Below are 25,338 nucleotides of genomic sequence, written 5' to 3'. Positions count from 1 at the left end.
AGCCGATTTAGGGGTATTTTAGATAAAAAGTTAATCAGGTTCGCTTGGACGATTCACAACAGCCTACTAAGGAAGTCTTCTGCTTTAAGATGGCGGCTGTTTACTAACGCATCTGGTTTTCAATACTTCAATGTTGCTAACGCAGTCGAGTTTGTCGTGTTGCATCTGGTTCTTTATACATATGATATCTATTATCTCCAGTAAAACGACGTTGATGTAGTTTGTAGCGGCTTTCAGCACCAGTCAGGTATTCTTGTGTTTTTTATCACTGCGGTTATTTTTACTGCGGTGAACTGAGCCGCGTTTTGTTTTTTATCCAGCGGCATGAGTTGAGCTAAAGCCGTGAGTTGAGCATTGGCATTACCCGGGTCTAAGACAAGTTATGTTTACTTTCGGGACGCAATGCGTCAGTTTCTCATTGCGTCCCGAAGTCCGCGCTGTGTATTAGTTCCGTTTTACTTGACATATTTCAATCATCGGAATTGGGATGTTTGTGAATCGTTCTCGAATCTTCCACGGCCGAATCGCGTGTTGGATGGTGCGTCTTTACTCACGTGAGATAATGGCTCGTCATCCAGAATGAGTTCTTCGGCAATGACTCTTGTTATTCCCTAGGCTTTGGAACTGTCGAGTGCCAGTTTGTCACGCATAGCAAAAGTTTCTGCCAGTGTTAGTTGCGTAGGACCTTTCTTTTTGTCTTCGGTTTTCTTAACATACTCCTCATATTGTTTGTGGTGGTATTTCGCTAAATGCTTGATTAGGTTGGTTGTATTAAAACTTCTTACAGTTTTACCACTAGGCTTGACTTTATTGTGGCATATGTTGCTCTCTGCCTCTTCGTCTTTTGTCGTCCTTTAAGGTGAAATGATCCCACACTGCTGACATTTTTACCGATAAAGTCTCTCGTTAAATTGGGAGACGGTAATGTAAATGTAGTGTGTTGATGGTGTGCCGTAAAATGCGGACCGGTTTTTAGGGAAACCGAAGCAAAAACTGGAATGGATTATGTAAATCGGTGCGCTGGAAAACCCGGACCGCACTTTAAAAAAAAAAAACTGGATCGGAAGTCTGGATCTGAATTTTTCCCGTGTTCCGATCCGATACCGATGCGCATTTTTTTGCCCATATCAGCGTCCGATCCGATCCAAATATCGGATCGGGACATCTCTATATCTGAATGTGAAATATTTCCATACTGCAGAGATTTTCACCCTTGCATGGTACTATCTTAGCGTTTTCTTACTGCGACAGCGACCAGAACGTTTGCTTTCCGACTGTGTTTTCTTTCGCATGGTGCATTGTTCTGTAATACAAACAACTAGATTGTAGTTTCTTATTTTTGTACATGTGGAATATTTTGTTGCTTTTTAGCCCTTCAAAAAAAAAAAAAAATCCAAATAAATAAACCTTTCTCCTAAATAAATGAATAGATTCCAATCCTATTACAATTTTGTGATCGGGCCTGATTTCCAATCACGTTGTCGAACCAGGGACATTCCGAAATTAAATTACCGTAAGTTTCGCTTATTTGACAGTATCGCCATCAGACTATCATAAGACCATCATAATTATGACATGACACTGCCATGAGCATTGACGAATGCTTATGGCAGATGTAATTTTGTGTCATGTGGCAAATTATCTCCCTTTTGAATGGATGCAAAAGATCCGAGCTGGACATAAATGGAGTGAGGGACATAATTTGCCGGATGACACTTAATGACATCTGTAATAAGCATTCATTAATGCCTATGATTATATCATGTCATAATTATGACTGTCTTATGGCAGTCTTATGACGCTGCTGTCAAATAACAAATAAGCCGCATTGGACTATAAGCCGCAGGATTCAAAATGAGGGGGAAAAAACTAATTTCTTATAATCCGACAATTATGGTATGTATGCCTGCAATAATTTATTTTGTTAATATTTTTATGGACATATATATTTTAAAATCATTTTATCTTACTCAATTTGTTCTAATTTTAAAAACAATTACATTCTTGATCATTTTAAGGGTGGGTAATATCACTGATATCTCGAGCCGATACTCGGTATTGGCGCGTATCTGATTTGGTCTCAAGATCAGATCCGATCCAGTATTCACAAGTGTTTTCAGCACCATCGCGCTTGTCGGCTGCCGTAAATCGAATCACTAGGCAAACATGGAAACTAATGATAGTAACAGAGTATCGTGTAATATTTGTAAACGGAGCATTTCTTGAGAAGGTACCATCAAGGCTCACTTTAATACAAAAAGTATGGTTTGTCTTTGACTAGTTGCATTAGGCATTTTTGCCAATTGTTAGGGAATGGGAAAGGATTGTTGTGTTTCCTATAGATGTCATGTTGCCATCTAGCTCTCCAGGGTTTTTATGTAGCGTACCAATTGCACTTTCTCATTCATAGGGAGTGTTTTAATCCAGTTTGAGGAACAGCAGTGCAGTGGTGAGGCGAGCAAAGCGGGACAAAGACAGGAAGGGAGGGAATATTTGCTAATGTTGTGTAAGAGTCTCTCCGTCTTCCCATAGCTGTAGCCGTCAAAGAACTACAATGGCTGCTGATCATGTTTAGCTGCCAGCCCTTTCAGTTAAAATTGCTGTCAATGATAAGTCTAAAACAGTCAAAAGCAGAGACTGGCAACCTGCGGCTCTTGAACCCACTGATATGCTTCATTTTTATATTAAATGAATAAATAATATATTCAAATTAGGGCTGTCAAACGATTAAAATTTTTAATCGAGTTAATTACAGCTTAAAAATTAATTAATCGTAATTAATCGCAATTAATCGCAATTAAAACCATCTATAAAATATGCCATATTTTTCTGTAAATTATTGTTGGAATGGAAAGATAAAACAAGATGGATATATACATTCAACATACGGTACATAAGGACTGTATTTGTTTATTAAAACAATAAATCAACAAGATGGCATTAACATTAACATTCTGTTAAAGTGATCCATGGATAGAAAGACTTGTAGTTCTTAAAAGATGAATATTAGTACAAATTATAGAAATGTTATATTAAAACGCCTCTTAATGTTTTCGTTTTAATAAAATTTGTAAAATTTTCAATCAAAAAATAAACTAGTAGCCCCATTCTGTCCTCAATGTGTGTGAGTACACAAATTGACAGATAGCGAACATAAGTTCCAAAAAGAAATCAGACGGTGTGGCAAAGTTGCATGGGCTTTACTGAAGTCATCTCTTTTTGACAGGAGCACGTTTCTTGTATTTTTGTAAAACTGAAAATAACAAGGGAATGTATAACTTGCATAAATCACAAAATAACATAAAATGTACACACACGTGTCCATTTGAGCAGTAGCACTAGCCAATTAGCTCACAAGCATCTAACAATGTAACTGCATTTCACCATATATGTGAACAAATTCAAATACACATCATCAATAACTATCTAATGCTCATGAATATAAACAAAGGAGGAATATAACTCATAAGCGATGCATGTATTAGACACAAACAGTGTGATGGGGCTATGAGAACTGCCACTGAATACTGGATGCGGACATTAGCTGGTCTGAATAGCACTGTCTATTAGTGTGAGTTCGCGTCGACATATAATCACGTCAGAAAAGCGCGCCGAAACCCAAATAATCAGCTGCACTAAATCGCCAGCAGAGGGCGACATTACGCCACATAACATATGTAAGTCACACCCAAGCGCCAGCAGAGGGCGGAAAAACTCCATAAAACACAATTAACAAGCTGGCCTTTCACTGTACTGACATTTAAATCTGTCTGAGCGGGCCTAGTGCGTTAATTGCGTCAAATATTTTAACGTGATTAATTTAAAAAATTTATTAACGCCCGTTAACGCGATAATTTTGACAGCCCTAATTCAAATTTATTCTGGCGCTTGCAACGTTTGTATGTTTACAACACTCACGTAGGTCATGAATTCACCAACTATGTAAAGTCAAGGTTGTCACTCAGGTGTTTCATCAAGTCTTTGCGCCAGTCACAGATGCAAAGACTTGTGAGTGCACCTTCCGAGGAACAACTGTAACTTCACATAATTCACTCATGTAGGCCAATAATTCCCAAACTATGTAAAGTCATTGTTGCCGCTCAAAGGCGCAAAGACTTGTGTGTGACAATACAGTGGTACCTCATCTCAATATACAATCGCCTCGACACAAGATCTTTTCGATATCCGACGTAAAATTTGACTCGCCGTTTGTTTCTACGTCCGACAACATGGTCGAAATACAACAACATGACACGGCGGATTTTCTTGTGAGAGAAATAAACTCAGGCTCCAACTTCCAAGAAAGTGCAGGTGGTGAAACAAGGAAAGAGATGACGCATACAATTGAAATGAAGATGGAAATGATGGAAAAATATGAGCGTGGGGTGCGCATCCATGAATTGGCTCAACAATGTGGACGATCGCCATGGTACTTCTCTGACCTCCGTTCGCCAGTCTTTATAAGTTAAGGTGGCCATTATTATTGTGGTAACATCGTCAAAGAAATTGCCAGCTTCGTCAGGTTTTTATCATTTATTTCAGATCTTGTTCAACACAACACGCCTACTGTCCTCCGCAGCGAAATCACCGCCATTTACAAACATTCTGAGATACAGCGAGAACCAAAAGTGGTATTTGCCATGTGGCAAAATGGATTTTATCATGTGGCATTTTTTCTTTGCCATGTGGCATTTTTTTGCAATCTGGCAAAATTAATTTTTCCAAGTGGCATTTTTTTTTTTTGCCACGTGGCAAAATATTTGGACATTGGCATTTTTTTGGTATGTGGCAAAATGGATTTTTGTTTGTGGCATCTTTTTTTTTTAATCTTTTTTTTTTTTTATTTTTTTTATTTTTTTGGGGGGGTATGTGCCATTTTTATGGGGTATATGGCATTTTTGCAGCCCGCGCACGTCCATGCCATTGACGGCTATGCACGTCCAAATTTTCCATTCATTTTAAATGGCAGAAAAATGTGTGGCTGTGATTTTTGACCATCCGCTTACCATAACAGCGCACTGACATTCAACTGACACCTAAGTCAGGCTATGCCATTGATCGCTATGCACGTCCAAATTTTACATTTATATTTAATGGCAGAAAATCAAACGAGCAAACCAAAATCCATTTTGCCACATGGCAAAAACAAAAGCCACCTGGCAAGAAAATGCCACAGGCAAAGTCCATTTTGCCACATGGCAAATACCACTTATGTTTCTCGGCCCTGCTGAACATTCTTGCACTAACGACCACCTTTGCAACCGTCTTCTGCGTCGCCTGAGGCTCAACATTTGTATGATCAACATTTGTTGTTCAATGTTGATGAGCTGAAGATCCACATTCAAGCATTCCATCTCCGTTGGCATTGTTGTGTAACTGGAAAAAAACCAGAGGAAGTCGACAAGAGTCCCCCAAAATTGTACAAACACAACGCCACACCCCTTTAGTTGCTTGGCTGTGAATTACAGACCAACGCGTTCCCTTGCCGCAGAACTATCGAATGTTAATTGACGCCGTAGTCGCTACGCCGTCACCACAACATAGAAGCATAACTCAGGCTTAAGAACATTGTTATCGTGAGCCTTGAATTGTAAATCGTATTGACCTTCCAAGTAGCAACCATGACTTTACATAGTTGGTGAATTCATGACTTGCGTGTAACTTACTCTCCTTACTAAAAGGAGGCTGAACTGCTTTAACTCAAATATGCACCATAGATTTTATCTACACATATAGTCGAGCTGATGCAATCATTTCAAATGTCAAAATGTGCGCGCGGTTCTTAGTGTTGTCTTTTCTGTGGAAACAGGGTCAAAATGACTATTTGAGCGTTAAAGTTTGCCGACCTCCGGTCTAAAGGATTATTAGCCGTTTCATCGAACTGTCTACTTATTTGGAAAAACTTTAAACTCTCATTCTAATACCCAGATAATTTTGATAACTATCATGCACGTGCTGAGCACGAGAAGACACAACAAACAACACTGCAGTGCCTCCCCCACTTGTCACACTCAACGTGAAATTCTCTTCCCTTTTTGAAGACAATAAAACAACTCTGCTACATTTTCACACATTTAAAAATAATCATCACCCCGCCAACTTGTTCATGCGTGTTTTGATTGCTTTAAACCGTCGCAGGATGAATCAAACGTTGAGTCTGCAGTGAATTCCAGAGGAAGGAGTGCTGAAAGGGAGGGAGATGATTCCCGCCTGTCTTTCCTATCAGCTAACATTTTACAATTGGGCTTAAAATATGACATGTTGTGCATTTTTTCCTCATAATTTCAAACCGTTTCCTTTCATTTTTTTTCTCCCTGTCTTTTGCTGTCTTTATGCTGTGCTGGAGATGACCGTCCTAGCTCTCGTGATTAAACAAACAGCTCAGGGTCACGTCAACTGTGTGTCCTGCTGTATTGATTAACTTTGTGGGGAAAAATGCTTAGTTGCGAGGTAAAAGGTAAATTTTTCTTCACGCTGTCAAAGAAAATGTGGCAGTTATTGTTTGTAAGTAGGGGCGGGAACCTATAGATACCTCACGATACCTTACGATACGATTTGCGATACAAGGCTCACGATAACGATTATCTCACAATATGACGATATAACAATTATCAATAAATGTGTCAGGAAATAATTCTATGATAGTTTACTACACAAGTAATGGATAAATGAATGAATTTCATCACGAGTAGACGTCCAATTTGAATTGGGAGTGGTAGCAGTAGGCATGTCGTGATAACAAAATTTAGTTGGCGATATATTGTCTCATAAATTATTGCCGATAGGGCTGGGCGATATGGCCTTAAGTACGTATCACGATAAATTGAGCAGATTTACCTCGATAACGATAAATGACGATAAATTCGCCCAAGCAAACTGTTATATAATTTGAAAATTTGAATCAATGCATGGAATACAAATTAACAGTTTCTCGTTAAATGTATTTACCAGCTTTCAATTTAAAAGTTGCACATGCAGTCTAAACATTAGGTATTAAAAAAAAAAATCTTGTAAACAATAAGAATTCTTGTGTGAACATTTATAACAGCTTGTATGACTTGAAAAATATCATCACTTGAATTTCATTAAATTCATTCCGCATTGTTATACACTAGATAGTGGCATGCGTTTAGATATTTAGAATAGATACAAATACGACACATCCACCCGCCCCCCAGAAATTATACTTAATTAAAAAATAAAATGTTTCACAAACCTTCCCTTTCTTTTATTCGGCTCAGTTATTTACATCTTATGATTTTAGAAATCCTTACAGTATGCAATAAATAATATTCCTGTTCCCAAGCACTGTGCTTACTGTACTGTAATTTTTACAAAAAATAAGCAATACATTGTTACTCCCCGTCATCTAGGACGAGCCACTTAGTAGACGAGCACTGTCGTGTATTACAAATACTGCTTTGAACACATCTTCACAGACAAAAGCAATGACACAGGCTTAAGGAGGTCAACTTTAATTGTGTAAATCACACTTAATGACGGCGCGATCTCCTGGTTGAAATAGACGACATCCACTTAATTCTATTGAAGATATGTAATGCTGAGGCAATTTGTCAACTTTACTTTTAAAAAGAAACGTGCACTGTTTATCCAGTAGATGGGGCTCTTGCAGTGTGTCAAACAGTGATTCAATTTAGGGCAATTGTCTTAAAAGTGGTTCATTGTTTCAGAAAGCCTCGGTTTTTCCATCCCTATCTGGAACCCGTCAAGAGTTTACTTAATGTCGGGTGAAAGTTTGGCGAAGCTAACTTAAGCCCGACTTCATCTCGTTTACTTGTAGCGTTAGCCGCTAGCGTTAGCAGCTAGCGTTAGCCTACCGGGCTTCTGTTTGATTGGCTTCCTGAAAACCATGTGACTCCAAACGTAAGCGCACTGTCTGCTTTCTTAAAGGGGAATGAACATAGCCGAACAACACAGAGTCAAAGCGGGATGAAAAGACTATATTTTCTTCTTTTATTAAATTACCGAATTTACCGACATGGTCAAAATTACGTCGGTCATCGTGAAGAATTTCGGTAACGGTACATTTTCGGTTTACCGCCCTGCTCTAATTGCCGATATGCGATATTATTCTCAATTTCTTACAAACGAACCACTAATGTTGTGACAATTCATCCTAATAAATCAACCATTCAAATGTAATAAATTGTTATTTTTAAATAAGAAAAAAAATATTAAAAATAATATTAAAAAAACACACACACAATGCATAACAAGTCATTTTAAAGCTAGCTTATTGCAGAATATGCAATTGGTGAGAAACCCGATGCTATTTTTGTTCTCTGCCAATTAGAGCCGATTAAAAGTGTTTATTTTAACCAAAATGACTGTCATCTTGTCCTGCAAAGTGCACATGTTGGCTAATTTGAAGCCAAATTATATATTGCCAATAAGATTTTTTAAATAACGGGTGTCCTTTTAAAGGTATTCTTAGTGTAGAATCTGAAGTATGTGAAATTAACTCCAGAAATCATTATTTACATGTGTAACATGACATGCTTTTATTTTCGAATGTTCTTAGGAACACCGGTACGTTTGCTAAGCGGCTAACCGTAAGCTTTACACTCTATTTATTTAAAAAAGAAAAAAGTGCACTTCTCTTTTCGTCATGCATGTGGTGTCAGTAATAGATTTATTTATTTTTTTTCCTTTGCAAATGTTGTCAACCAGCAATTCTTCATGTTGGAAGTGTCACCTTTTAACCACAGTTTTGCGTTTTGGAGACGACTGCCACTGTTTTATAGTAGCCTAAAGTGGTTAGTACATAGTCTTTTTCCCCATTAGCTTCAATGTAGCCATGCTAACGTTTTACAATGTTTAAAGCAACACTAGGTAACTTTTCAACTTTTATAAAATATTTTCATAACATTTGTGATATGTCTACTGACAACTAGTTGAATGACACCTCTTTTATATTTAGAGGGGGTCTATTGCTTTTACCGGCACAAATAAACTTTGAGGAGGGCAGCAGGGACCCTGCCACACAAAAAAAAAACTACAAACTTGCTGACTGCTTGATGTGGTATGTCAATTCCCCCTTTCCCATTCAACGGAAGAGACTAAAAGTTTTGTCCGAGGAGGAAAAAAAAGGGAGGCTACCAGGATACTGAAGAATAAACATTTGCCCGGCTTTCACTCGATGGCTTCACGCCGCCCCCTCAAACAAACTCGTTAGTGTTGATGAATTCGGGTAGGGGTTTAGCGACACTTAGCCACACAGTTGCTAACCGTTGTTGGCTATTGTTTAGCCACAACTGTATTCATTACCTTATTTACTATTCATCCTTCACATGGCCGCTCGAAACAGAAATATTGTTAATCCATCTGCAGGCATCCAGGATTTCATGATTTTACGACACTGTGCGGGTGTGCGCTGATCCTCATGGGAAACATAGTCTTCCTTGAGACAAAACACTACCAGTTTTGTCCACTGGCATCACTGAAATCGACCAAAACTGAAAAGTTACAGAGTGTTACTCTAATATAGATGTGTTTCCTTTTTTGTCTGTCTGAACTTTAATTCTACAACATGTTGATGACCAATAAACATCTGTGGAAGGAATTGGAATTTCATCTGCCATCAACACGCACATGTGCCAAGTGCACGCAGCACACGCAAACACGCACGCGCAAATGTATTCACGCATGCGGCGATAAATCGCTGCTGGGAAAAGTACCGTGCTCGTTTTTATTTACCAATTTCATAAATTGACTTATTGCAGATCGCAACGGGCTTAGGTGGCAGCGAATGCATTAGGGCTGCAGCTGTCGAATATTTTAGTAGTCGATTAATCAATAGACTAGTTAGTTCGAAAAATCGAGTAATCGGATAAGGAACATGAAAAATTAAAATACCTGAGCTGAGCCTCAAACGGTATGAATTTTATTTTTTTAATAATAAGGATCGATGTACAACAACAGAACAATTGGTTAACTTACATAGAAAAAGTCCACTAGCTTAGATGCTATAAATGCTAGGTTTTTATTTATTTATTTATTTATTTATTTATTGTACAATCCTCTTAACAAATGGTTCAGACACATATTCCCGCAAAAAAAAAAAAAAAACTGCTAAATATACCTATAAACTAAATTATGAATGCATTAAATTAGCTCAAACAAAAACTTAACTTACGTTGGTCTTAATAGGGAGCAGTTGGATTCAGCCATGTGAAAGGAGGCAGACCAGAAGGCAGTGTATCCACCCTAATCAATAAAATTACATGCAAACACTTTCAAAATTAACCATTACAACGCCACTTTAATTAAACAAATCCTCGAAGCAACAAAATTTAATTCGAATGTTTTTTTCTTATAGAATCCTCGAGTTGATCGATTAATCGTTGCAGCACTAGAATGCATTCCTCCCTATTCAAATGAATTGGACATCTGTGGCGGTCAATGGCAACCAATGAGTTAACAGATATACTATTCTACTATTATTATTACTACTATTTTTTAAAAAAAATTTTAAACAGTGACACCTTTTTAAAACCGTATATTAATTCTTCGGAGGAGCATATGGATGATCTTTTTGGATACATAGTATCACATTATATCAAGTTTTATTTACACACACACACATATATTGTCACACCCTTATTTGTAAGCATTGGTTCGCCAAGGTTCCATTGTGTCACTAATGGATTATTCGAAATGATTATCTTGCGGTGTGTGGTGTGTTATGAGTGTTTTCCTCCTATTCCTGGTCTGCTGAAAAGCCAAAAATGGCAATTGACAATGTTAAAACATGTTCAATCAGTGCTTAAGACTGTGAAAAGAGAACAAAAAATTTCTCATGCTCCGACAATATAGAAAATGTGTCGACTGGGTGTGGATCGAGGAAGTGGCTAATTGCTGAGTGTGAAAGGCTAAAAGCACAGATTGCATTTCCACTAATTTATGCAGCACGACATCGCCTAGCTAGCTAAAGAAAAGACCCTCATGCTACACTGTCTACATTTTTTGTAAATTTTCGAATTTCTCACCTTTAAATCAAAGAAAAAGCATATAAAAAAAAAACACCAGAGAGCTGCCATTTCCAGGGGGTGTCTAAAATGTCCTGAATTTCAAAATGCCACCTGCTGAGCTTTCTAAGGCATTGCAGCAATGAGATTTTACTCTTGATACTGAAACATAGCATTTTTACATTTTTTGTAGCATAGACACCCATTATAATTCCAATTTTTGAATGCATTGTAAACCTAATGTGCAAAAATGCATTTCCCGCGATTACCACATCAATTGCTTTATTTACGCTTGTTCAGACGTATGCATGCCAAATTTTTGGGTTGAGAGCATTTATACCCCTTCACCGTTAGGTAACGCCAGAGGCTCGCAAATGATTTTGCCTTTTTGCAGCCGGCTCCAAAATTTTGCATCTGTGTTCAACAATTCCGGTCGGGACTTTAGTAGGGCTTGGTGGGGACCTCCAGAAATGACTGGCCGAGTTCTTTTTCAAAAAATAAAGTGTTTGTTTGAATTTTATACGTCTACGCAATACGCATGCGTGTGAGCGTCTTTAGTTCAAACGGATGTTCTGCATAGAGATTGGCTCAGATTTCGGAAGTTACGTTTTGAGTTGCGTTTTTGAATCTCAACTATGATTGGTCCGCCTCGTGTTTGAATTTATTAGCCCGCGATTGGTCAAGCTCCGATTGATAGAAAGAGGAGGTCCTCCTCTTATTACGCGGCGTCATCCTAGGGAGCGTCAGGATGACGGGAGTCATAATAGTCGGGTCGGATCCATCGGGCAGCGCCGATCATACTTATGGAACTCGGAAAACCAAAAAGCGATATGGCATCCAACCAACGAAGTGGCTGGACATTACGTCCCTGCGCAAATCCCCACGCCTGGCCCCACGTTGTATGCTGTATGATGCTAGATGAGCAGTCGGGAGACGGCGTTTGCGTTATTTGTAAACCAGGAGATCGTCGCGAAAGTAGTCGCATTGACCAACATCCAAGGGCTCCGATCGCTCAAGAACTGGTCTCCCCTCACGCCTCAAGAGCTGCGGGCGTATATCGGGCTGCTTATCCTAGCTGGAATGTACCGCTCCAGGCATGAAGCGACGAGCAGCTTGTGGTGCGTCAAGACCGGGCGTTCGACGTTCCCCGACGCAATGGCTCATCGGGGGTTCATGGAGATCAACCGAATGCTCCGGTTCGATGATAAGCTGCTTAGACCACAGCGGTACAATGCAAGCAAACTGTCGCCGATTTAAGATTTGTGGATCAGCTGGATTTTCCGGCTGCATGAAATGTATAACGTGGGACGTAACGCGTCCGTGGACGAACACCTAATTGCCTTTAGAGGACGCTGCTGCTTCAAACAATATATGCCGTCAAAGCCCGCAAAGTATGGCGTGCAGATTTGGGCCCTTTGTGACGCTCGAACCTCCTACGCATCAAAGCTGGAGGTCTACACCGGCAATCCTCCAAAAATGGGCATGGATAAAAAAAATTCTGTTATTATAACTCTTTGACCTTTTCAAGGCTCTAATAGTGTGATATGAAATTTTCCAATTCAGTTTTGTTTTATACATATATATCCAACATAGTTAGTTTTGGTCGTAGCACAGTACTCCTTTAATTGTCAATAGAGGGCAAAAAATACAAATAAAAAAATAAAAACTATATATGTATGGATAGCTCTGAAGCCACTGAATCATTTTGAGGGGTTGAATGTAAAAAAATATTCAGAAATGACTTAGTTATCGCACCTCAAAACATTTACAATTATTGTAAACAATTGTATGTTTAGGGGTATTATACACAAAAACGGCCATTGCCAAATATGGGCATGGGTAAAAAAAAATCTGTTGTTATAACTCACTGACCTTTTCAAGGCTCTAATTGTGTGATATGAAATTTTCCAATTCAATTTTGTTTTGTACATATATATCCAACATAGTTTTGTTCGTAGCGCAGTGCTGCATTTATTGTCAGTAGAGGGCAAAAAAGTACAAATTAAAAATAAAAACTATATGTGAATAGATAGCTCTGATGCCACTGAACATTTTGAGTGGTTGAAAGTAAAAAAAATATTCAGAAATGACTTAGTTATCACACTTAAAATACATCTACATTTTTTGTAAAAATTGTATGATGCGTTATATATTTTTTATGATCACACAAGGGTTATGCATTTTTTGGGCAATTGAAAAATCAAAATAACCCTAGGATGAAGAATTACAGCCTTGCCATTGGGTGCCTTGACGTGTATTGTATTTTCAGTTGGGGAGTCATCACTGTGGAATTGTCACGAAGATGCCAAATTCCATTTGTCATTAAGTAAATTTGGCGCAGGCAGCAGAAGCAAACACAAACGTTGTAATTAACAATTTTAACTGAGACAAAAAGAGCCAAGCTTGACATGCAACACATCAGTCATTGTTCGGATGTCATGTTCATTTTAGCGAGGGTATATAATATATACTGTAGTGCTGGATGACGCCAGCAAATTCCCAATACAACTACTTCTATTGCAAGATATGAATTCATTCCAGAGTGGCTTTTGTATCATGATTTTTTTCATATAATGAACCGCGTTTTACATGTACAGTGGGGCAAATAAGTATTTAGTCAACCACTAATTGTGCAAGTTCCCCCATTTGAAAATATTAGCGAGGCCTGTAATTGTCAACGTGGGTAAACTTCAACCATGAGAGACAGAATGTGGGGGGAAAAAAAACAGAAAATCACATTGTTTGATTTTTAAAGAGTCTATTTGCAAATCATGGTGGAAAATAAGTATTTGGTCAATAACAAAAGTTCATCTCAGTACTTTGTTATGTACCCTTTGTTGGAAATAACGGAGGCCAAACGTTTTCTGTATCTCTTCACAAGCTTTTCACACACTGTTGCTGGTATTTTGCCCCATTCCTCCATGGAGATCTCCTCTAGAGCAGTGATGTTTTGGAGCTGTCGTTGGGCAACACGGACTTTCAACTCCCTACACAGATTTTTTATGGGGTTGAGATCTGGAGACTGGCTAGGTCACTCCCGGACCTTCAAATGCTTCTTACGAAGCCACTCCTTTGTTGCCCTGGCTGTGTGTTTGGGATCATTGTCATGCTGGAAGACCCAGCCATGTCTCATCTTCAATGACCTTGCTGATGGAAGGAGATTTTCACTCAAAATCTCTTGTTACATGGCCCCATTCAATCTTTCCTTTACACTGATCAGTCGTCCTTGTCCCTTTGCAGAAAAAACGCCCCAAAGCATGATGTTTCAACCCCCATGCTTCACAGTGGGTATGGTGTTCTTCAGATGCAATTCAGTATTCTTTCTCCTCCAAACACAAGAAGCTGTGTTTCTATCCAAAAGTTGAATTTTGGTTTCATCTGACCATAACACATTCTCCCAGTCCTCTTCCGGATCATCCAAATGCTCTCTAGCGAACTGCAGTCGGGCCTGGACGTGTACTGGCTTCAGCAGGGGGACACGTCTGGCAGTGCAGGATTTGAGTCCCTGGCGGCGCATTGTGTTACTGATAAGTAGCCTTTGTTACGGTGGTCCCAGCTCTCTGTAGGTCATTCACTAGGTGCCCCCATGTGGTTCTGGGTTTTTTGCTCACCGTTCTTGTTATCATTTTGATGCCACGGGGTGAGATCTTGCATGGAGCCTCAGATCGAGGGAGATTATCAGTGGTCTTGTGTGTCTTCCATTTTCTAATAATTGCTCCCACGGTTGATTTCTTTACACCAAGCGTTTTACCTATTGCAGATTCAGTCTTCCCAGCCTGGTACAGGTCTACAATTTTGTCTCTGGTGTCCTTCGACAGCTCTTTGGTCTTGGCCATAATGGAGTTTGGAGTGTGACTGACTGAGGTTGTGGACAGGTGTCTTTTATACCGATAATGAGTTAAAACAGGTGCCATTAATACAGGTAACAAGTGTAGCCTCGTTAGAAGAAGTTAGATCTCTTTGACAGCCAAAAATCTTGCTTGTTTGTAGGTGACCAAATACTTATTTTCCACTCTAATTTGGAAATAAATTCTTTAAAAATCAAACAATGAGATTTTCTGTTCCCCCCCCCCCCCCACATTGTCTCTCATGGTTGAGGTTTACCGAGGTTGACAATTACAGGCCTCTCTAATCTTTTCAAGTAGGAGAACTTGCACAATTGGTGGTTGACCAAATACTTATTTGCCCCACTGTAAATAACCTAATTTCATCCACGTTCTACTAAAACACCACATTAAAGTGTTAAAAAAATTTGGATGTGGTGAGTCTTTTCTTAAGTGGATTCAACTTATGTATATAAATGCAACAGCAGAAATTATGTCTAATCGAAATGTCTCAATGCCCATTAATATACGAAAAGGTTGTCGCCAGGGATGTCCTCTCTCTCCATTACTATTTGATATGGCAATCGAGCCATTTGCGATTGCAATCCGTTCTAACGCACAATTTAGGGGACTTGTGGTGGGACAGACGGAATATAAAATTGCCCTTTATGCTGATGACATCATTTTAATGATTTCTAAACTATCAAAGTCAATACCAGTGCTGTTGCAACTAATTGAGTCTTTTGGCAAGATTTCTGGCTACAAGGTGAATAATAGTAAATCCTCTATATTGTTACTCAATACTGATGAAAGGGACAACCCACTTCCGGTAACGATCCAATTTAACGTGGTCGAAAAATTTGAATACTTAGGGATTCAAATTTTGCCCAAAATAGAACACGTGGTTGGAGCAAATTATTCTCCATTAAGGGAAGAAATTATTAAATCAATAGACAGATGGAGTTCACTACCGATATCTGTAATCGGTAGAATTAATGTATTGAAAATGAATGTGCTTCCCAAGTTAATATATCTCTTTCAGAATATCCCCTTGCCACCTCCTCCAGAATTCTTTTCAACATTAAAAAAGGAATGGGTAAAATTTATATGGAATAACAGAAGGTCTCGATTGAGACTAACACTGCTGTATCTCCCATTCGATCGGGGTGGCTTGAAATGCCCTAATCTGAACTGGTATTATCAAGCAACTCAACTGAGATCTATTATGTTTTATTTTCTGATCAAAGACCCTCCATGTTGGGTCGAAATGGAGTCCTGTGGTCTTAACTTGCCGGTCTTTTTATATTTATATTCTGATTTGAAAAAAAGGTTGATCAAGCACACCAAAAACCCAATTTTGAAAAATATGATAGCAATATGGCATCAAATAAAAGAATATTTAGGAGAACCAAATACTCTATCCCGTTTTAGTCCAGTCTGGGGAAATAATTTGTTCGTTCCAGGGAGGGCGGACGCTATATTTAAGTTGTGGCACTCAAAGGGACTTAAAACGATTAATGATTTCTATATTTCTGACACAAACGTTATGATGTCCTTTGAGCAATTAAGACTGAAATTCGGACTTGACGGAAAGCATTTTTTTAAGTATTTGCAACTTAGGAGTTTTATTCAAACAAATCACAGTCTTGATCTCCTTAAACCTCCTCTCACTTTTTTAGAGGATTTGATGACTAAAGACATTCTTAGGAGAGGGGCTATCTCGAGTTTGTACAAAATTCTAATGTGTAATTCTCCTGAAAATTCAAAGGACAAAATGAGGGCATGGATTCATAACTTGGATAAGGGCATAACAGAAAGGGAATGGGCTAAGCTGTGTGTAAATGCTCAAACCATATGCATGAACGCACGGTTGAGACTTATTCAATACAAGTGGATAATGAGAACATACATAACACCAGCAGAACTTAACATATATAATAAAAATATTCCTGATACCTGCTTTAAATGTACAGGAGAAAAAGGTACCCTGTATCACTGTGTATGGCAATGTGGAAAAGTTAAGAAATTTTGGGATGAAGTTAGAAGTATGTTGGAGGGAATGATTTTAAAAGACATTCCATTTGGACCAAAGTTTTTTCTGTTGGGATTGTTCCCAGAAGAACACAATTACAACAAACATGAACGGACACTTATCAATTTTGGTTTAATAATGGCAAAGAAATGCATTGCATTAGTATGGAAATCGGATCGTGGACCTTCTGCCAAACAATGGATCAATCAGATGTTGTCAGTTATACCTCTAGAACGCATGACATACATATTGAAGGGAAAACAACAGCTTTTTGAGGACTTGTGGACACCTTTTATGAAGTATGTCCAAAAGATGAAATTGTCTTGAGGCTTACAATATCATATTAGGGACTGTGATTTTGTGTTTATGGAGGATAAATGGGGTGCAGCTGGAGCTTAATTATAGGAGAGGAACAACTTTTTTTTTTGTTTGTTTTGTTTTTTGTTTTTTCTTTTTTTTGTGGTGTGTTCTCGGTGTGGTCTCTTTATGGTATTGTTTTGATGGTGTGAATTATTAGTTTGAAAATCAATAAAAATATTGTGGGAAAAAAAAAAACACCACATTGATTTTTTTAGTAAAGGTAAAACCAGACTGAAATAAGACCAAAATACATTTGAATCCTTTAATTATACCTAACCTAACTGTTAACACCTGTAATGCAGTTGATAATGTTCCATAATGCAAAGAAAAAATAAGAATATGTGGAACCTTACTTTTCGAGTAACGTGACGTCCAAAAGCGAAAGTGGTACCAACAATAGGCCAATAGGAGAGCACGGTAATGGTATTGAGAATTATGGGAAAGATTCTGACGAATAGGGCAGCAGGATCTTCTGGTGCTGTCATGTCCTCTGATTGCGTGTCTTTAGTTGTAATGCTTGGTCGCCCCCTAGTGACACTACTCGTTGTTAGGGTCCAGCTCATTCTGCGGACGTTAACACATGACTACTTGAGCTCATAGCGAACAGAGTTCTAAAAGACGAGCTAACTTCTGCAGCAATTGCATCTTTGCAGTTCTTGTAGTTCATCTCACTGTTTGTGCCTTGAAAAAGCGTCGCTTGTACTTGTAAAAAATGTGGAACGGGTGACGCAATGTCAGAAAGTGAAAGCTATATGAATGTAGCGGACCATGTTTGGCTGTAAAAACACTCTCCTGGAGACAAAAACGCAAGGAGACTTGTGCTCTTTTGGTGAGAATGATGTTTAACACTTCCTTCTTCCATCGACAACACCGCCGTGCTTGGGCATGTCCATTGTACTGCGACACCCAAATTGAAACATCATCAATGATAGGTCAATTGGAGAGCAGAATCATGTGACAGTCAGCATCAAAGATCTGGCAGACAAGCCTTATTTCTCCCAGTTTGAAGCCTTATTGCATAAACTTCCCAATGTTTTCATTCATTCAATTTTGGCTTGTGAATAACACAATTTTCTTTGGCTCAGTAAAATCATGTATCATTATTGACATCTATTTTAAGGGACCTTTAATGTCTGATTACTGGATTTTTCGGACTATAAGTCGCACAAGCCAAAAAATGCACACACCAAAAAAAAAAAAAATCCCGTATTTTTCGGACTATAAGTTGCAGTTTTTTTTCATAGTTTGGCTGAGGGTGCGACTTATACTCAGGAGCGACTTATGTGTGAAATTATTAACACATTATGATATCCTTTCACATGTTATTTTGGTGTTTTGGAGTGACACTGATGGTTTGTTAAACTTGTTAGCATGTTCTTTATGCTATAGTTATCTGAATAACTCTTAATAGCTATGGCCACGTTCGCGTTCTGCCTTTGGCAATGTGTGTTCAATTGTATTATTGACTTTTTTTATATTGAAATGCATGCTTTTAGTTTGTGGCGCTTTCACGCCCACGTGGGGGCGCACTCACACTTTTTTATGTGAAGAAGAGCGCTCACATGCCAGAAGAAGACCGACAGCTACGCAACCCTGCGTGAGTGGGCGAGTTAGCGAGAGAGAAACACGGCTGCAAACCTAGGTTCATTGTTTATGCTTGTAAAATATCTCTACAGCGGCAACGCCTGTGTGTATCATCTTTTCTGTTGTTGTTGTTGTGTGTTTTCCACCCGCGATCGGACACTTAGGCCAGTTGTGTGGTTGTTTGAACGATGTGCTAATCCTAGCGAACTTATGCTAACCGTTTGTGTCATTGCTGTAATAGCACCAAATTGTCATTTATTTACGTTATTTACGACTGCTGTCTCCGTACAACATTCGGATACTCAGGAAGGGACGTCATGTCGTCGCTGTTTTTAGTGCGTCATGACAGCTTTGTAAACAATGGAGGCGGACGATCACGACGTGGCATTCCTGCTCCACTTTTCTTTTCCACACATTTTTCTTGAACCTTCAAACTACATCTCAATAACACTAGGAGTGGGAACGTCTTGGTACCTCACGATACGATACTATTTGCGATACAAAGCTCACGATAACGATGATCTGACGATATGGCGATACAACGATTATCGATACATTGCTCAGGAAATCATTCTAGGATTTTTTACAAACAACTAATAAACAGAAAAACAAGTTTCTGCTATGAATTGAAATAAGTTTATCACTAGTAGACGTAAGCCTGTTGCAATATGCAATAATTCCATTTATCGCGCGGTATATAAAAATAAAGACGGTAATTTTCGTGCTGCGATTTATCGCCTCGCGTGCACGTGCGCGCGTTTGTCACGTGCGTGCGTGCACGCGCGACGCACACGCTTGCGCCAGATGTGTGGCAGACGTGCTTGACAGCGCTGTTTAAAGTTCAGCTTCCTTGTGCTTCCTTTATTGACTTCTGGGAATGTTCGTTTTATACATTTGAGTTTGAGTGACCGTCATTTAATGGATGGAGGCAGGGCCGAGTGCACGGTCGGCGCACAGCAATGAGCGAGCGGAATGAGGAAGAGGACGAACCAGTCTGCAAAATGTTTTTGGAGGTTGTTTCAACAAAGATGGCCAACAGAATAAATCTACATTTGAAACACTATTATCCTCTCCAGTTTTCACTGCTTCGTAAGAAAACTGCATCGCAACAAGCGGAGCCTCCTCGTCATGTTAATTGACAATTAGAGGTATTCGCTTGATGTGAGAAATACAGACGACACCGCGCAAAATAGCGTTCCCTGACGGAAAGTGAAGTCCGCTACATTGCTGAAGAAATGAGACCGTTTTACCTTTGTTAAATGATATTTGATACCTTTGGGAGCCAAGTTTTTGTTACTGCTACTTAATTAGTCTATTTTTCTCTGTTGTTGTTGAAGTGCAATTACTGTGACTGCAACTTTATACCTATATGCCTAAATGCTTCAGTTATTAAGTGCAATTTTATTTTTTCTTGAAAAAAGACATTTAATATGTGTTTCTGTGCGGTATTAATATTGTTGTCTTTTACTTGAAAGAGGCATGGTCTATTGTTTTTAGTTGTGATTTCTTAAAAGGTATTTTTTAAAAGTAAACATTTATTGCGTTTAAATGGGTGTACTTGATCTATTAATATATACTGTATTCTCACTGTGTTATTGTAAATTGGTTAAAAGGGGACGGGACTTGATAAGCATATGCTTCTCTCGTCAGCCCTTGTCTTTTCTTCGTTTTTTTCGGGTTGCTCATATCACATCTTGCAACTGTCAATGATACCGATGATGATGACAATAAATAAAAATAAACGCTAAAAAAAAAATCTTTTTTTTGGGGGGGGGGTGCAATAATATCGCATATCGCAATAATTTATGAGATAATTTATCGCCCACTAAAATTTGTTATCGCGACAGGCCTAAGTAGACGTCCAATCCATTTGAACTGGGAGGGTGGCAGCTAGAGGTGTGCAAAATTTCCGATTCTTAGATTATTCGCGATTCGGCCGTGGAAGATTCGAGAACGATTCACAAACATCCAAATTCCGATTATTGAAATATGCCAAGTAAAGCAGAAGTACGACACACTCAGCGCGCCGCGCGGTCTTCGGTACGCAATTAGGGACGGAGCGAGAGTAGCTAAACATCATGCTTCTCATTACCCGGCCCCTCGGGTAACGCCAATGCTCAATTCACGGCTCTAGCTCAACTCATGCCACGAGATAAAAAAAAAACAACAACAACAACGTACCTGACTGCTGCCGAAAAGCTGCTACAGGGTGACCCAAAAAGATGCGTACCCATGAAAATTTCAATTGTGACTTTGATTAAAAAGCTATTTATTTCAAATTACAACCACACATTATTCAGTTTATGGAAGACCATTCACCAGAGTTTCAGCTATTTCTGTCAATTTTTAGTCAATTTATGGCTTTCCCAAGATGTGTTCCAAATGTCCACCATTCCGTTGCAAGCAAACCTGTACTCGTCTGACAAAGTTGTCAATCACTTTTACACACTCCTCTTTCGGGATGGCTCTTCTTTTTGCTGTGATGGCAGTTTTCAGTTCCTCAATTGTTTGTGGATTTCCCTGGTATACATTGTCTTTGAGGAAACCCCACAGATAAAAATCTGGGGGGTTAAGATCTGGTGAGTGTAGCGCTCCTTGTTGACTGTCAGATCAGACAGTCAACAAGGAGCGCTACATGGCTGTTCTGAACAAGTACTGGGCGTCGCTGGGACGCCGGAGAAGGGTTGTGAGAGCTTCACAATGGTTTCAGCAAGACTGAGCCACACCTCATACAGCCAACGAAACCATTGCTTGGTTGAGGCAGAGGTTCGAAGAGAGACTCATAAGCAGAAGATGCGATGTGGAATGGGCCCCGCACGAACCTAATTAACTTTTTATCTAAAATACTCATAAATCGGTAAAATATTGACTTGAATCTATCTTTAAAATAGTTTTAAAACTTTCACATGTTGAAAGTAGACAAAAGAGAAATGATGGAATAACAGGAGCAAATTTAACAACTTTAACGGTTGATTCACAACATTAAATTAATTGAAAGTAGTTTAAAGCTGCTGATATAGAATGGGGACTGGAGTTTTTTATTTACTGTTATTTTTGTATATTTGTTCACTGCTATATGTTAACTTGATACTGAAATAGTAGTTTGGTTTAGCCTGAGAGGATTTTTGAACAATTTTGGAACTAATGTACAAAACAAATAAAAAAAAAATAAAATAAAATTAAAAAAAAAAAAAAAAAAAAAAAAAGAGTGGGGTGCATCAATAATCGTTTTATAATCGAATCGGAGCCTCTGAATCGTAATCGTAATCGAATCGTTAGGTGCCCAAAGATTCCCAGCTCTAGTGGCAGCTGCCATCCCTCCCACTTCAAACGGATTGAACTTCTGTGGCCGTCAGTGGCAGCCAGTGGCAGCCAATGCCAGGCAATGAGGTAATTTTGGGCCATTTAAGATCATTTACCTGTGGATTTTCAGTTACTTCATGTTGATTTGGGGGTATTTTATGGGTCACTTCCTGTTTATTTTGATTTACAGAACAGTACGTGACCTGGGAATCACCCAAATGAATAGGCAGTGACTCAAACTCAAGAGAAAATGACCTGTAAATGCCCTAAAATGAACAGCAAGTGACCTGTAAATGCCCCAAAAATCGGATTGAATGACTGAATGCTCTGGTTTTGAATGAACAAACGTTCCCAGTCTGAATAGATTGGGCGTCGAGCACCGTCAATGGCAGCCTTAGAGTATACTGAGACACTATTATGGTGGAAGATTTTGATAGCAACTTGATGGTTCCTTTTTTTTTTTTTTTTTTTTTTTTTTGGACACCTTTTTAAAACGATATCTCGATTCTTGACAGGAACATATCGTTAACCTTTTGGGATACAAAGTATCACGATATATCACAGTGTCGATATTTTGTCACACCCCTAAAAAATAGGGTTCAATTAAGTGCCCATTTGGGGTCCTCCCAACGCGGATGAGGTGGAGATGAGCGTTTTTTACAGAGCTCGTCTCCCTAGTTGTCTCCGATCAGCCAGCTGCGGGGCTCACCCCTCCCAACTCAATGCTGACCGAACATGAGTATTGTATATAAAAACGCGTAGAGGAAAATTAAACCCCGAAAAGTGACCTGCGAGGTACCCCCAGTCAAAGAGGCGCGCGGTCATTGTTTTTCCCTAAGACATTTCTACCTGTCAAAACTGTCGCCACTACTGAAATCGCCACTTTTATGCACAAGCAGTCCTGGTTGCGGCTCCCAGGAAATATACGCAGCGCCACACCATATGCTTCTATTTGTCATTTTCCAAGTGGTGAGAACACAACTGTGCATCGATTGTAACATCCCAAGTGATCACAAAAAAAAAGCAGTGATCACAAAATAATGACACTCTAGAAGGTGCAGTAATTTTGAAATTTGCCGCAAGCGAGTAATGAATTTCCAGTTCAGAGGTAAACCGCACGCACGGGCGATGACGTAATACATGAGGCTTCTCCTTTCTCCGCATGCGTAGTTTGCGCAAATGCAGGCGTACCTTGCAGAAGCGGGGCGGCCATAAACGCACCTTAAACAAAGAGTGAATAGGTATGAAAATAGTCGGCAAAATTCCCCGGAGAAAATTATCTGTCCTAGTGTAGACGTACCCTGAGTCTCAGGCCAAGCCAAACTATGGGGGGCAAAGTGTGAATTATAGTCCGGAAAATACGGCGTATACTTTGAACAATGAACATGTCAGGGAAATTCAACTTTGAACTCCAAGACAAGTGTCAACTCGATAGCTCGATGAGAAATGAATCAGACCCCAACCATGGATTGCTTTGCTTCGAAGGCTTTATGAACAAGAGCTCTCGGGTACAGATGCGGAGCCACGCGCAAAGCGTCCTCTCCGCATGTGGACAAAAGAGAAATGCAGGGCATGCCTCTATTTATGGGTTGACATCATAGAAACAAAACCGAAACTTACTATAGCATATCTTGGGAAAAACACCTCAAGTTATGACCTTGAACACCAGCTCTGGCTAGAACGATGATGAGCTCAGTCTGATAAGCCATAGTCGCCCATTGTATTCATTCAGGGCATATTGGAAAACACAGGAACATAACAGTCCATATTTGGGCATATTGTGATACAGTCTACAATAGTCAAGGCTATGGGAAGGCACACTCAAACAGGTTAATATAACAATGATGCTCTATGCTACAATGTTCTCATGCAAGCATAACAAAAGCATACAAAATATGATGTATAATGGTTGTGTTTTAAGCATGAATAAAATTCTCTCACAGAACATATCTTAAACCTTCTTGTTCTGTCCTGTCCACAGAAAAGGAATTAAACACCAAGTGTGTGGTGGAGATGGTGAAGAATCAGACCGTCCTCCATCCTGCACTGACCAACCTAGGCAAGGGCGACTCCAGGTATGATCAATGCTTTTATTAATGGTTATAATACTCAGATTTGTTGTGTTGTTTCTTTGGAATATTTACTGTGTCACATGGTCAGCTTTGTGTGGAATGCGGCTGACGAATTCGACCCGGAACCTTTCCAGCCCTGGCTTCAGATGTGTTTAATGTCAAATATGTGATATGGCTCAAAAAAGGTTGGGGAAAAACTGGTCTATTATTATCTCCGATTCCAATATTCCCTCGTGCTGTCAGTATTCCGGTAATCGCCCAGCTGTTACTCCGGTATGCACTGGACAGCCCACTTGCCAATGTAGACATATTTGTAAAACAACCAGACCAAACTGCAACAAACCCTTAAGGGGACAAAGTTTAATCACCACTCTAACTTTATTGAGATGGCTAAATCAACAGCACGAGAAAGGATCTCATGACTGGACTGAAAACAAAACAAAAAAAATATAGGGAATGAGGCCGAGTTTGAGGCCTCAGCCTGGAAGAAAGACAGAAGCTAGACAATTGCACATAAAAAAAAAGATGTAGTCCACTCAGCCTGTCTTCCTCCCACCGCCTTGGCTTCCTCCCTTTTTTCTCAGGTCTTCTGTTTCCGAGGCAACAACACACGGGTGGGGGGCCGGTTAGGTTAACTCTGGGTCGCCTCCTGTGACTGTGAAGCTTTTCCCCAGCGTTGGAAGTCCACCGGTTCATTCACTGCAGCATCTGTCGCCCATAAACTTTCCCCCGGTGACTTTTATATGGAGTTTTGAACAAGAGCGTGGCTATAGCGTCTTCGGCCGCCTGCGGCGTAGACAAAATGCGGAGGAAACAGCAAGAGCGCTTGTCCTCGCATCGCAGATGCCTCGACAGAATTTGCATAAAGGAAGGAAAACCCCTTTACTCAGCATTTACTCAGTGAGGAGGAAGTGGTGTCCGAGCTGTGATGTCGCAGGTGCAAGGACAGCTGCGCTACCAAGAATCCTTTGGTCAGAAAATGTGCCGACGGGATATTTTCAAGATGTAGGCTATCATGCAAAAAAAGTGAAATAAAGATTGATAGACAAAATAAAAAGTGGACAACAGAAACATATTGTAGCGGCAATAGGACTACTTTTTGTCAGCGCAGCAGTAATGTGTCAGCCCGACGCTCCAATAGACCCCACTCACCAACGTCACACAATGACGTGTCG

General features: G+C 39.5%; 1 protein-coding gene across 5 annotated transcripts in view; it reads left to right on the top strand.

Annotated features, from left to right (window-relative positions):
- LOC130927837 (kinesin-like protein KIF13B) overlaps positions 1-25,338 on the top strand; it is a 132,124-nt gene that overhangs the window by 23,235 nt on the left and 83,551 nt on the right. For all 5 annotated transcript variants that reach the window (XR_009066530.1, XM_057853944.1, XM_057853935.1 and 2 more), the window contains exon 2: positions 24,073-24,166. Coding sequence is in view for 4 of the 5 variants with exons in the window: in XM_057853944.1 (XP_057709927.1) it covers positions 24,073-24,166 (94 nt within the window). In the remaining variant the exon portion in view is untranslated. The remainder of the gene's footprint in view (positions 1-24,072; positions 24,167-25,338) is intronic.

Source organism: Corythoichthys intestinalis, chromosome 1, assembly GCF_030265065.1.
Source record: "Corythoichthys intestinalis isolate RoL2023-P3 chromosome 1, ASM3026506v1, whole genome shotgun sequence".
Lineage (NCBI taxonomy): Eukaryota > Metazoa > Chordata > Actinopteri > Syngnathiformes > Syngnathidae > Corythoichthys > Corythoichthys intestinalis.
Note: the sequence above shows the minus strand (reverse complement) of the source record. Positions and strands in the feature narration are given on the sequence as shown.